The 13,661-nt window shown below is 40.6% G+C and overlaps 1 protein-coding gene across 7 annotated transcripts in view; it reads right to left on the minus strand.

The window, feature by feature from the left end:
• Nucleotides 1-13,661, minus strand: part of RAB9A (RAB9A, member RAS oncogene family) — a 15,738-nt gene continuing 2,077 nt past the window's right edge. Inside the window, exons 1-3 of one of the 7 annotated variants that reach the window (XM_014248667.2) lie at nt 9,023-9,158; nt 5,617-5,704; nt 1-1,082 (exon numbers count right to left, since the gene is read on the minus strand). In XM_014248667.2, the coding sequence (XP_014104142.1) occupies nt 443-1,048 (606 nt within the window). In that variant the 5' untranslated portion in view covers nt 1,049-1,082; nt 5,617-5,704; nt 9,023-9,158 and the 3' untranslated portion in view covers nt 1-442. Of the gene's footprint in view, nt 1,083-5,616; nt 5,705-8,470; nt 8,986-9,005; nt 9,170-13,661 lie in introns of those variants that run through there. The other 6 variants (XM_005516637.3, XM_014248677.2, XM_014248681.2 and 3 more) reach the window with 6 other exon arrangements.

Raw genomic sequence — 13,661 nt, forward strand, 5'->3', positions numbered from 1 at the left:
TGTAGTGAGACTGAAGTTTAATATCTAGCATTGTTAAGAAACTGACATCTAACGAAACAAAAGTGGAATGCTGATTTCATAAAAATATACACATAGAAAAGTATCTTTGTGCCTGAATTCCAGAACAGCTTCTCCAAAGTCCTGCTTCTAGAACTTTCAAGTTTTAATTATATTCAAAGTATTTATCATTTGAATAAAGTTGGCAAATCACAATCTTTTATTAATTGTTTTACTCAATGTCTTCTTAAACAGAAAGCATCACTAATTCAGTAACGGGTCACTCATAAATGGAGATTTTCCTTTTTCTCCCCCATGAAAGCAGCAGAATATTATGATTTTTAATATCAAAGTGAAACCCATTTGTTATTCTATCTACTACACCTTCCCCATTCTTTTATAGAGCAAGCTAGTCAACAGTAATTTGGCAAAAAAAAAATTTAAGTCAACAACAAGATGAACTGGGTTTCGGTTTCCGATGAAGGTTTACTGTATCTGTTTGAATAAAGTGATCTGATCTATCTTCAGAGGCTAGAACTCTTCTAACAGCTTCTTCAAAGGCTGCTGCAACATTAGTGGCATCTTTTGCACTGGTTTCAAAATAGGGATGGTTGCCATTATTCCTGCACCAGTCTTGGGCTTCTTCTGTAGATACTTGCCTTTCATCGATATCAACTTTGTTACCCAGTATCACAAATGGAAAACTTTCAGGCTCCTTGACATCTGCGTAATAAATGAATTCTTTCTTCCAGTTGCTTAAGTTTTGGAAGCTCTGAGAGTCATCCACGCTGAAGGTTAGCAGGCAACAGTCAGAACCTCTATAGAAAGGAGTCCGCAAGCTCCTAAACCGTTCCTGACCTGCTGTGTCCCATATCTGCATTGTAACAAAATGTCCATCAACTTCCAACTCTTTATTTAAGAATTCCACACCTATTGTATGAAACAGCTGTGCATCAAACTTGTTGGTGACGTATCTGTTCATAAGGGAACTCTTCCCAACTCCACCATCTCCTAGCAGTATTACTTTAAGGAGTGATGATTTTGCTGCCATTGTTACTGGAAAAGATCCTCCTGGTTTCCTAGACCTGCAAAGATTAAGGAAATCATTAAAAAGGAAAATAGTTGTGAGCAGCAAATTTTGCATAAATATCTAGAATGTGTTTTAAATTCCACCAACATCAAGTTTCATGTACAAAAACAGGACTCCACTAAACAGATTAACTGTAGATACACTTCAGTAAGAACATCCACTCAAGAATACCAAATTTAAGAGGTGTCTCTTCTACAGGCTGCAGTCTGCATCTAAGCAGTATGCTGTATAAATTACTGGTCTGTCACTTAAAACTCAAAAAACTTCCGAACTCTTCAAACCACCCCCCTTTGTGCTGAAGGGCTATCACATCACATTCAACAAGCGCTATCATTCATTTATGTTCACTGGAAAAAGTTAATGGAAAAAAGCAGTGAGAGAATTTTATAGAGCATGTGCCTTGCACTAGTCACTTCAGTGCTGTATTTTATTACCAAAGTTATTTTTTAAACCAATGCACTAGGAACACAGTTATCTATGGAACATGCAAATGCTGTAATTTTATTTAGATGAGCATCTGATAGTTTACAGTTTACTGCTTGCAGAACAACACTGATGAATGGAATCCTATTAAAACTACCACAAAAGAAAATTTGCTGTTGCTACTTCAGAGATACTCAAAATGCCACATGCCAAGCCCAAGGTGTCATATGCAGTGAACTACAATGTCAGTTCAGTCAGAAGGTGTCAACTTCCCAGAGTAAAACTGTCAAAAATTCTGGAAGTGCTAGTGAATAGTCTGTCTGCCAGCATGGGGATGGCAAATTAGTGACACCAAAGAAGGCTTTTTAACTGTTAGGCTTAAAACAAAATTTTAAAAAAAAATCCTTTAGGACTAAAATAATTTGCTCATTAGTGCTTTGTACCCAACCTTTGCCCTCACAACTGTAGTGTCATCTAATACTGTAAAATGGTTGTTTAATTGCTTGGGAGTAAAGTTTCATTTTAACAAGCCCAAACTGAAGTTTCTGTATGAGGAGAACTGTGTTCCTAAACCTGCCTGATAGTTTGGGCTTCAGCCCAAACAGGATTCTCTGAAAATAGCATCTATTTAAAATGGAAATGGGTCATAAGTTGCCTAGTCCCTCTCTTTCTTTGAAGGAAGGAATGTGGTCTTGCTAGTTTGTAATTAGCATTACTGGCATATACATCACACACAGGGTGGCTGTAGAATTAGTACCTGATACAAGCTGGTGTGAGAGTCATATGACTCTGCTGCCTTACAATCAAGGCCTACAGTAGGAGCAAGAAATTTCAGGAATTTTTTTTATCAGTGACTTTCCATCTTTGAGTATTTATTTTCTAGACACAATCTACATGAAGACAGAAGGAGTAGTTTGAAGCCTCAACACAAAAAAATGTCAAAATACAAGGAATTGACTGCTTCCATTGAAAATTTGTTGAGATCAAGTAATTTAGATCATTCACACTGCATAATTAACAGCATTTATAAAACCTTAATTCTGTACAGGTTTATACAGTCACAAAACTGCTTAGAAGCTACAAGATAGTTCATTTACCCTTCAGAGAGCCACGGGATAATGGCTATGGGCTCAGGTTATGAACACATTTTAGTGCATGTGAGAAGCCTTACTGGAGTCACTGGACTACTTGCATATGAGTTGCAGGTTTATGCTTAACTCTTGAAAATGGTGCAGAGTATTTATTTATTTATGTCTTCAGTTTCTATATCAATAGATAGGAGCTGCTTCTTAATAAAGAATGTTTTTGTGGGAACAGAGGGTACTGAATGTTCTCCTGTTCTTCCCTACCAGCACAGGGAACAAGTTATAATTTATTTTTCCAGTCCTGCGGAAGTCAGAAGTTCCCTGAAACACACAATGTGCATAAATAACTGGCTTAAGTAGTTCTGACTAGTACTATGCACTTGTTTCTTCAGTATCTGAGTTTTTATCAATGGCAGTTATTATAATGAAATTGTCCACACTTTAAACAAAATACATGTAAGGAAAGTGTTAACAGTATCTACTACTTTGTGTATCTAGAACCTGCAAAGTTAATTTGCACGATTTCAACTATGTGGGCCATTCCAGCAAGGTCTAAGAGACTGATGACCATAAAATTAGTCTTAGGCAGACAATTACAGACCAACCACAAACTATTAAAAGTGGACTAAACTGGTCCTTTTAACACAATAGTTACAGAAAGAGTCTTCTGTAATGTTGCAGGCAATGTTGCTTTTCAGGACATTCAGTTGCCACAGCTGTCATGCTAGGCTAGAATTAAGTTTTTGTAAAGTTTTTAATCCAAAATAATGGAACATACGTTCAGTCATTTAAATAGATGCAGACAAGCTGTATCTGAAGCACCAAAGAAGCATGTTTAAAAGTATTAACAAGTATTTTTTTCTGAAAGCAGCAAAGACTTTATACATTTACAGTTTTATTTCTGTATAAGGGACTCATCTGCAGCTGCACTGATAATGCAATTTAGAGTATCTGCTGAACCAGAGTAGTATTTTTCAGAACAGTAGACTGCTGCATTTTTTCCTGATTGTACATCTTTAAATAAGATTTTTAAAGAGCTCAATTTTTGTTGTTTTTTCTAAAGTTATGAAGCCTTAACATTCCAATAAATAATACAATGATAAAATACTTAAGACACTACAAGAATTAACGTTATTTTTCCTATTATAAAACTTATTTGTATAATGTGTTTTGACAATGTTTTTGAAAGGGATGGTTAACACAGAATATGATGTTAATTTTTCAGTTTAAATCATTATTCATCATCTGAAAACAAAAAAAGAGCTTAGTTCCTAATGTGCTTCTGATTGTTTTACCCAGCATCAGGAATTGCAAGACAGTATAGAATAACAGGTAACTGTTCCAGTTATTTCATAGTAAGCTACACAATTAGTTAATTGTAAAAAGTAATTGCAAATTTAATTGTAAATGTAAATGGTAAGAGTAATCTCAACCTAGTAGACAAAAAACCTGTAACAAGAATAATTTTCCCTCATGTTCTTCTATTATTTCAATATTCAAAGAAAGAGCAAATAAATAAAAAGCAGCCCCACTCTGGTTCATTTTGGTAACCATTTCTGAATTGCTTCTCCTAGCTAAGAAGGATTACAGTGCTTAAATAACTGACTTCAATATTCCTGTTAAAAGCAGGGAACATTTTCTACTAAATGTAATTTATAACATGATCATATACCATAACACAAAAAAATAAATTAATTGTTGCCTTTCAGGATGTCCCTTTCAAACACTAAAAATAATTGCAAGTCAAATATTTCCACTATCAGTCCAAATATTTGCTGTCACAATGAAAGACAAAAAGCTAAGCAACCTCAGAAAAATCAGTTTGCATTACAAAATCCAGTCCTGCAAAGCTTAGTGAAATACTATTGCCTTGTCCAGTCTATCTATCTAGATTGTCTTACTTTCATATGTCAGCTTACTATCTGTCTTTATTCTGAGTGCAAATACCTTTCTTGCTCAGAGTCAGCCCTCAAAGAAAAGCAAGATTCTTGGTCTAGAAAACCACAGCAGCAACATGTAAACTCAAGTCTAGAAATTTGTCCTTTTTTACTATAAAAATAACTGCATAGATTAAGAAGGACCTGCTCACACCAGTGTACTGAAGGCTGAAGACAATTGCTGAACTCAAGTTCTATAGAAAAACAGCGCTAGCCAACACAGTAACTGCATTGTATCTATAATGTCAGCAAGCTGCAAACCCCCACATAAACTATTAAGCAAACCAAAGCAATTGCACCCCTTTACAGTTTCATTTTTCGCACACTGACACACTGCAGCACACTATTAAAAACCCAAACAAAAAAAACCACACATAGCAACTGAAACCTCCACTCCCCTTTTTTAACAGGGCACCAAAACCTGGATTTGAACAGAAATTTTGTTTCAGTTATCACTGTCATTCAGTGGTCACTGATGAACTACCTACTACACAAAACCAAGACTAAATCTAAAGGTTTTCTTGAGGATATATAGCACACTGTTCTTTAACTGAAGCTGTTAAACATAAAACAGACTCAAGTTTGTTCCCATCATGTAAGTAATTATGTTTACTTACAGCCGAATATGCTATCAGCTAAGACTTACTGAAAAAAAAGGGCCATCTTTGATCTAAGAAAAAACATTGAAGCTATGGGCAAGCAGAATTAGCAGCTCTACAGTGTTCAATTTTGAAGCTTGGTCACAATTTTATTTACTAAGCCACCATATTTTGTTAAGACACTGGAATCAGATTAGAAGTTTAAAAAGGCACACCACTGCAAGTATTTTGACTGAAAAAAACACTTGCCTTTCAATAGAAATGTAAACTCCCTCCCTCATTAGTAGTTGGGGTTTTTTTTCACACGAACAAAACATTTGATAATAATTGCCAGGCTAGCAATAGAAAACTGTTTGTTAGTTACAGCAGCCCATCAAAGAATGACATTAATTGCTTCTCTGTAAAATGTCTGAAAAGAAGTCCCAAGAACTACGAGAGTTGCAGCAGAAAGTGCAGAATCCAAAACTACAGTTTTCAACACTTACTGTTTGTGAAGGTTTTACATTTCTCAGCCCTCAATCACTACAGTGGTTAAACTTGTTGCCTATAGCAGATCTGCAAGTTTCCAAAAATCTGAAAAGAAAAGAAAGGACAGAAGCACATTTTCTCACTTTTCTCCCCTTAGCCAATCATTGATTTTATATTTGGGAGGTAGTGGTTTATACCCTGGTCAATTAAGTGGCACAAGAAGGCTTTTTTAGTGCATAAGAGACCACTTATGCACTAAAGCGTGTTTGACCTTGAAAGACTTTTTTCTCAGTTCAAAGGAAAACAATCACATATGAAGTCAAGATGCTACAGGCTTTGTACTTTTGAATGTGTTACAAGCAAACACAGTAGTCAGCCTCCAAACTGACCCTGCCCTCCCCTCCATGGGGCATTGACGTAAGAGCCCTGGATCAGGAACACCCCTTTACTGACAGTCACTTGTCAGCTGCCTGGAAGCCCTTCAGTCGTATAGCTCAACCTACCAAGGTCCTAATCTCCTTGCAAGTCTTCCTTCCTGTATCTGTGATTTCAACACTGCACTATGAAGACAACCTGTCAGCAAATTATTAAACATCTATCCAAATGAAAATACAGACTATCTGAAATTGCCTCTAGTTGTAAGCAGCCTAGACATGCTTGATCTAACACCAGAATATCACTAGAATTTCCTTGTAATTTCTTATATGAACCCAATACAAAATGAACTTGTCATTCAGATGTTGCCACTCATTTGGAGACCTAAAAAGTTGTATTTGGGGGTTTCTTTGTAAGGCTGTTTTTGACTCCTTTGAAGCTCAGGATTCTAGTTCAAACAGTTGCCTGGCCTGACTCAGGCCTGTGAAGAACCAGTGGCCAAGGGAAGGAACCCTAAAGTTCACATAACCCTTGGATCATTAAATCATTCCAGTACTTACTGCCAGATTCACTTCATTTATTCTAACTTCCAGCTAGACACAAAGTCAATTAGCAAAATTTCTCAGGAGAAATACCTACACCTATATCTCTGCCAGTTTAATCTTGCATAAGCCTAACCTTCACCCCCAACCCCATTCCCCAAATTCAAGTAGAATGAGCAAACTTATTTATTTGGATTTAATTAGAGTTGACATTTCTCAGCAGCTCACAGTTAAACATCTTCCAACTTAAATATTCTATTACTTTTGGCCAACTTCAAAATACTCTTCAGTGCTGCTACTCCTGTTCCAACATTGCTAACAATGCCTGAGCTATTTAACATTCTCCTTGCAACCTACTTCTCTATTACTGCTTCCACTCTTTCAATAACTTATCCAGCAATTATTTCTGCCCAAATGTGCTCATCTTTCTCCCCTGCATTAGTTTCCCTTTTCCTTCAGGGAATCTTGGTAACAGCAGCCTCTCTTGGTACAAGGATACCTCGTACATTCATATTCTTCCCTGTATAACTCTTGTGATGAAAGCCTATCCCTAAGGCATTAAGTGGGTTACACTGTACCAGGCCAACACACTTGTCTGCTCTGCTGAGAATGAAAACAAAAACAAAACACAGAGGAGAATGAACAGTATTACGCACAGAAGAGAATGAACACTATTAAAAAAAAAAAAAACAAACGACAAACCCTAAGGACTTCTTACAAGCCTTTTTGCTGGGAAGTTTTTAGTCATTGTGAAACATTTATGTAACATACCAATCCTAAGGAGCTGGAAGATCTGTTTCCCATAATTTATTACCAAACTGACACAAAATAAAGCTTGAAATCTAAATATCTTATTTGACCCTCTGCAAATTTTTTTCCCACATATTTTCAGTTTGAGGAAACTGATGATGTTTGAGCACTCCAAAGCAAAACAAGGAGTGCTAGAACAGGGTTTTGTTTTTTTTTTTTGTTTTGTTTTTTAATACACACTGTTTCTTTTTAATTTTATGGAAAAGCCTTACTAAAATTAGGGCAGCAAAGATAGCTCTATACAACCTGAATGAAGACAGAGAAAGTAACAGTTAATCATAAATTTGGTGTTGGTATGAAACATAGATATAGCTGTACCATCCTTTGGTTAAGTTTCTCTGAAAATAAAAGTGCTAAGAAAAAAAGGTTTTGGATTTATTTTGGGTATGTCTGCTCTCCCTCCAGTCTGCCATTAGAGCTTGTTACCTTCAAAGCTACTAAAAGTCATGGAAAAACACTTTGAAAAAACAGAAAACAATCCCAAAAACTCCTAGTCACACACAGCCACCCTTGCTCTAAAAAAAGCAAGCACTGACAACTCCAGTGTTGCACAACACTTTAAAAGTAAAGACAAATAAAACCCACATGCTTATTTAGTGCAGCTGTAAATTATTGTGGACAAGAAGGAAAACAACACATAGGATGGGAGGCTGCATGACAGTTACCTGCAGACAAGCATTTCAATTCCTGAACAAAACTTAGCCAGGAAGTTCCCTACTTGACTGTCCCACCCCAGTTAATAAAACTTAAATGTTCTCTATATATCTAGTTACAGGTAATCTTGTTATAAAGTCCACTAATGGAGGTTTTAAAACTGTTTTTCTTGCACCATTCTGTTATCCACTCAGTTGTTTTGTACAAGTTATATGTAACACGGATTTACTTACACCGAGAGCAGCCCATTAAGCACCCAGACGTAAGCGATTCCCAGTTCTGGCCCATCCCTATCCCTGCCCTCCCCAGCCATGGCCACACCTGAGCCCGCAGAGCCACCTGCCGCCACTGGGAACTCCCCTGGCCCTGCAGAGGGGCTGGGCCGAGTCACTGCTTCAATAAAGAAGAACTGAAACCCAAAGGCGCGCTGAGCAGGCGGCCCCTATCCAGAACAGAGTCCATTAGGTTGGAAGGGACCTCCGAGACCAACCTCTGGCCGAACAGCACCCTGTGAACCAGCCCACGGCACTGAGCGCCACGTCCAGCCTGTCCTTAAACGCCTCCAGGGACGGTGACTCCACCGCCTCCCTGCGCAGCCCGCTCCGAGCACACAGCAGCGAGAAAAAGGAGCTACAAGGAGCTGTAATACTTCTGCTCCCAATCTGAAACGTGTTGAGGACACCGGCAGGAAGCTGAGTTGCACCCTGGCAGACCAGAGAACTCTCTCAGACGTGAGGAAGCACAGCGAGGTCGGCGACCGGCCAGGCGCCGGCTGAAGCCGCTTCCCAAAGGAGCCGCCGCCTGCCCCGGAGTCACGGGATCGCGGATCACGCCACATTCCCCGCCACCCGCACCGGTTCTGGGGAGCGCCCGGGGCCCTCTCCCACCGCGGGCCCGGCCACGGCTGCCCTCCCGCTCCCTGGAGGCTGCGCCAGGGAACACCGGGGAGCGCGCCTGGCATATCGGACAGCGGCGGGGGAGAGAGCGGGGAACGCGGCAACAAGGGAAAGAAAAAATAACGCAACCTGACTCGGCTCCAGACCTCGGGAAGGGAGCTGCCGCCGCTCCCGGGCGCGCTGGGGAGGCCGATCCCTGCCCGCGGGAAGGGGCTGTGCCCGCTCCTGCCGCGGCTCCCGGTCCCGGGCTGCGCCACCGCCACCGGGCGCTGCGGAAGGAACGAACATGGCGGACGGGCCGGGGGCGGGATCCGGCACCACGTGACACGGCCCCGCCCACCGGGCAGAGGCCCCGCCCCGACGGGAAAGCGGAGAGCCGCTCAGCGGGGAGCTGAGGGAAGGTGAGGGGATGGGAACAGCGGGAACAGGGGAAACAGCGGGAACAGGGGGAAACAACGGGAACGGGGGGAAAACAACGGGAACGGGGGGAAAACAACGGGAACGGGGGGAAACAACGGGAACAGGGGGAAACAACGGGAACGGGAACAACGGGAACTATCGTGCCCACCGCCAGAACAGGGCCGGAAAGGCCCATCCAGGGCCATCTCTCATGGATCACTATCGTGCGCCGTCTGAGAATGATAACACTGGAAAAGATAACACTTTCATATTGTTGTAGAATGTCCTGCATTATTAAGCTCGAAAATAAAGTATTTATAAAGTATTTGCCGGACAGTTATTTATTAAAGGCAGTAGTGTCACTCTGCTCTACTCTAAGGGCCCCAGGTATGCAAACCCAAAATTGTAAGGCAGCTTGTCGTGGTTTTTAATGACACAGCTTCACTTTACAAGTAGAAACATTTAAATCTGTGCACGTGCCAATGAAGGAATTCAGCGAAATACAAAGCACACTATCTTAAAAAAGTAGGTAGGCACTTTCTGTTCCTGTAGTAATTCAGAATAACACCAACATGACTGTTTAAACAAGATCACAGGGAAAAAAGCTGAAGGAAACAGTGACAAGAGTATTTTCTGTGCTCTTACAACCTCCCCATGAGGGCAAAATATAATTAAAATGAAAAAAAACCCAAGAAATTAAAGAGGTTCCTACACCATCAGGAGGAACAGGTGATGACAAGCGTAAGTACACCCATTTGCTCAAGCAGTCATCACATGCTTCTGATCATAAGGCAGATGCAATCAGACTGGAATTGCCACTTGTAGAGTTGTCTTGTTTTGGATCAGACATCAACACAGCCCAAGGAATGGGAAACAAGATCTCAGTATTATCAAAAGGAGATGGCTCCTACTGACAGCAACAGGATTATTAAAAGGTAGGCCATGCTAGAGGCAAATCTTATGATACCAGACCCATTTTTATCTAACAAAGCTACACTTCAAACATTTTTAAGTGCTTTTTTCCTGGAATCTGCTTTCATCCAATTCTAAAATGAAATGCAAGTGCTGTAGTGGTAGGAAAGTTGACTTTAAATTATGGTCATTCTAAGGTATATAAGTTCTGATCAGTTATGGCATTATTTTATGATTTATAAAGAAGAAAAAGCTGCATTTAGAAGTGAAGGAAATAATTACTCTGTTTTGCACTTAATACATTTTGGAGAGAAGCTATTATGTTTTTGTTTTGAAACAACACTGGATTTTGTTTTGAAACACATTGGATACATGTGAGGAAATTTAGAATTACAGGATAGTTTGGCTTGGAAGGGACCTTTAAACATCATCTAGTGCAATCACCCTGCAATGACTAGGGACATCTTCAACCAGATCAGATTGCTCAGAGCCCTGCCACCATCAGTTTTGGCAACCTGTTACAAGGTTTCATCACCCTCGTATAAAAACTAATTGCTAGCCTGAATATAGGCAGTCTGTCCAGTCTGGATCTATGCTCCTTTCTCATTCTACTGGAACAGGCTCTGCTAAAAAGTCTGTCCCCATATTTCATATAAGCCCTTTTTTAGGTCCTGGAAGGCTTCAATGAGTCTTCTCCAGGCTGAACCACCCTAGCTGTCTAATTTTTTCCCTATAGAAGAGGTACTCCAGGTCTCTGATCATCTTGGTGGCCTCCTCTGGACCTGCTCCAACAGGTCCATGTACTTCCTGTGCTGGAGACCCCAGAGGGATGGATGCAGGACTGCAGGTGGAGTTTCATGAGCACAAAGTAGAAGAGCAGAACCACGTCCCTCAACCTGCTGCCCACGCTGGTTTTAATTCTTCCTGGGCTGCAAGTTCACATTGCCAGCTCATGTCCAGCCCCTCATCCACCAGCAGCCCCAAGTCCTTCTCCTCAGGGCTGTTCTCAATCCATTCAGCTCCCAGCCTGTATTGACACCAGGGGTTGCCCTGACCCAGGTACACCATCTTGTACTTGGCCTCATTAATTCTCATGAGGATCCACTTGGACCCAGTTCTTCAGCTTGTCTAGATACCTCATTTTTTCAAGTTCTTTTTAGAAACAAAATTATTGAACTTCTCAGATAAGATGTATTTTTATTTCCTTTACATGGGAACAGATAAGAAAATAGAAAAGAACCCATGGTATAACCATGGCTACTAGGCTTATGATTTTATAGGCATAACGGAGCATCATAGGGTTAGGGTTAGGGTTAATACACATGCATGAGTGCTTGAGGATCAGGAAGTGAAGGCCCTTTTCCCTGTGTCCACTCCGTTACATACCATGTATGTAACAAACCCAGCAGCTGCTACAGAACACCACAAATTGTAGAACAAATAATGCCTTGATAAGGCTGGTCACATGAAGCACACCTGCCCATCCTGAGGTCAGACAGAAGAACATGCCCAGCTAGGAAGCAGTTTGAAACAAGTGCACCAAAATCACTCCTGTTTAAATTCTGCTATAGGGCTGTCCCTGTCCAAGGCCCTGTTTGACCATCCCAGTGGGGGGAGTAGGGCTGGGGCAGTGCTGGTGGGGGCAGCTGCTTCAGATTCCCATGGTCAGCAAGAGCCCCATTATGGCTCAGACACTGTACAAGCCCATTCCTGCACCCCACCTTGTGCACCAGTCTCCATCAGACAGCACGTCCCCACACCTGCCCAGTTCTCACTGGAGTTTTGGCAGATTATCGTCCAGACCTGCCTTGCTCTTGTTTGGGTGCTGCCGGACAGTGACCCTTTTAACTGAAGCCACTGTCCCTGCATGCCTTGTCACCCACCATCCACCCCTGGCTTGCCTCCCTCTGTGCAGCAACCCAGCCTTGCTGCACCCTCACATGCACATTTTCATCAGAAAGCTGACTCTGCACCTTAAGAATTTTGTTCACAAAGGTGTATTCATGAAGTGTTGTTATGCCATGCCAGAGAGAATAGCACAAAAAACATCCAATGGCAAATAAAGGGCAATTTTTTCGTGTGAGTAGAGGGAAATTCTGTATCAGCAAAGTTCTCTTATAATAAGAGCTTGTGAATAATACTTTTTACCATCTATAGCTGGCAAGTAGACTATGTCCCATCCTGGCAAGAGATGACATAGTCTCAGTAAAACATGACTTTGTCACCTCTTGGCTGAATTACAGCAGTACAAAATAAGGGGATATGAAGTCATCTGCCTTTATAGCTCTGTTAATACCAGAATGCAGCAAGTCAGCTCCTGAGCAATCCAAGAAATTATCAAAGTGCTCTTGTTTCTTTCCATATCTTCCAGGTAGTCAGTGAATTAGGCCATTACACCCTGCAGATTCCCTGAAGGACTGTAATTCAACATATTTGCTCCTTAACCACAGTCTGTTACCAGCTAACTTTCCTCCTTGGCACAATAAAAGGGCTGGTTTTTTGTTTAAAGAGTTGCAGTTCTTTGCTTTAGTAGCAAATGTAGATAGCACAGCAGACGGACACTTTAAATGATAAATAAACAGTGCTAATTTCCTTTTCATTTTGAAAAGAAGAAAGCGTTATAAACAACAATTGACAGCTGAGTACCTCCCTAAAAAGTGCACAGTAAGAGGGATATGACAGAGATGGAAAAGGCACTTGACAGAACAGATGGAAGTGGATTTGGCAGGGGATCTCTAGGAACCAGAAGGAGTTTGGTTACTGGTGTTAAGGGAGCAACATTGCCTACAGTTAATAGAACACTTCAGATATGGAATAGTATATTTGTTTTTACATAGAAAATTGTGTGAAGTTCATTGTTAAGTCAGCTCTCATCTTCATGACATATATATCACAAGTTCTGCAGCTACAGGCTGCTTGATCTTTGAGGGCAATTTATGTTTAAGACCTTATTGCTGCTGTTAAATCACAGTATTCAAGGAGAAATTTACAGCATTTCTGGAAAACCCCATGGAGACAAATACAGACTTTAGCCTTGTTCAGCATGTTTGTCCTCTGTTTGTGGGGATCACCACTAATGACATACTCCTTGTAGGAGTAGCAGCAAGTAAACCACACCCAAATGAACTGTCTCTGCTTAAAATAGTTCAGAAATCTTTTTCTCACCTGGAATGAATTGAATAAAAAATACTTCAACAATATCAAAGAATCTCACTTTTCAAAGTTTTCTTTTGTTTCTGGACTCTACTCCCTGTACTCCAGTGATCTACACCCTCCTGCTGCTGTACACACTATGTAGTTGCAAGTTGGCTTTTTAAAGAGATTTTGAGACAAGGCATATATTCTTAGCCAGTCAAATATTTTAAGCCTGCAGTTACACATTTAGTGATGGGCAGTTCAAAAGAAAATGATGTTACATATTACATCACAAATATAATCAGTGTTACAGATACAAATTTTATCCTTGAAATATAT

This window comes from Pseudopodoces humilis, chromosome 2 (assembly GCF_049639895.1).
Source record: "Pseudopodoces humilis isolate 2021_Gansu_Grassland_sample_001 chromosome 2, ASM4963989v1, whole genome shotgun sequence".
NCBI classification, from domain to species: Eukaryota; Metazoa; Chordata; class Aves; order Passeriformes; family Paridae; genus Pseudopodoces; species Pseudopodoces humilis.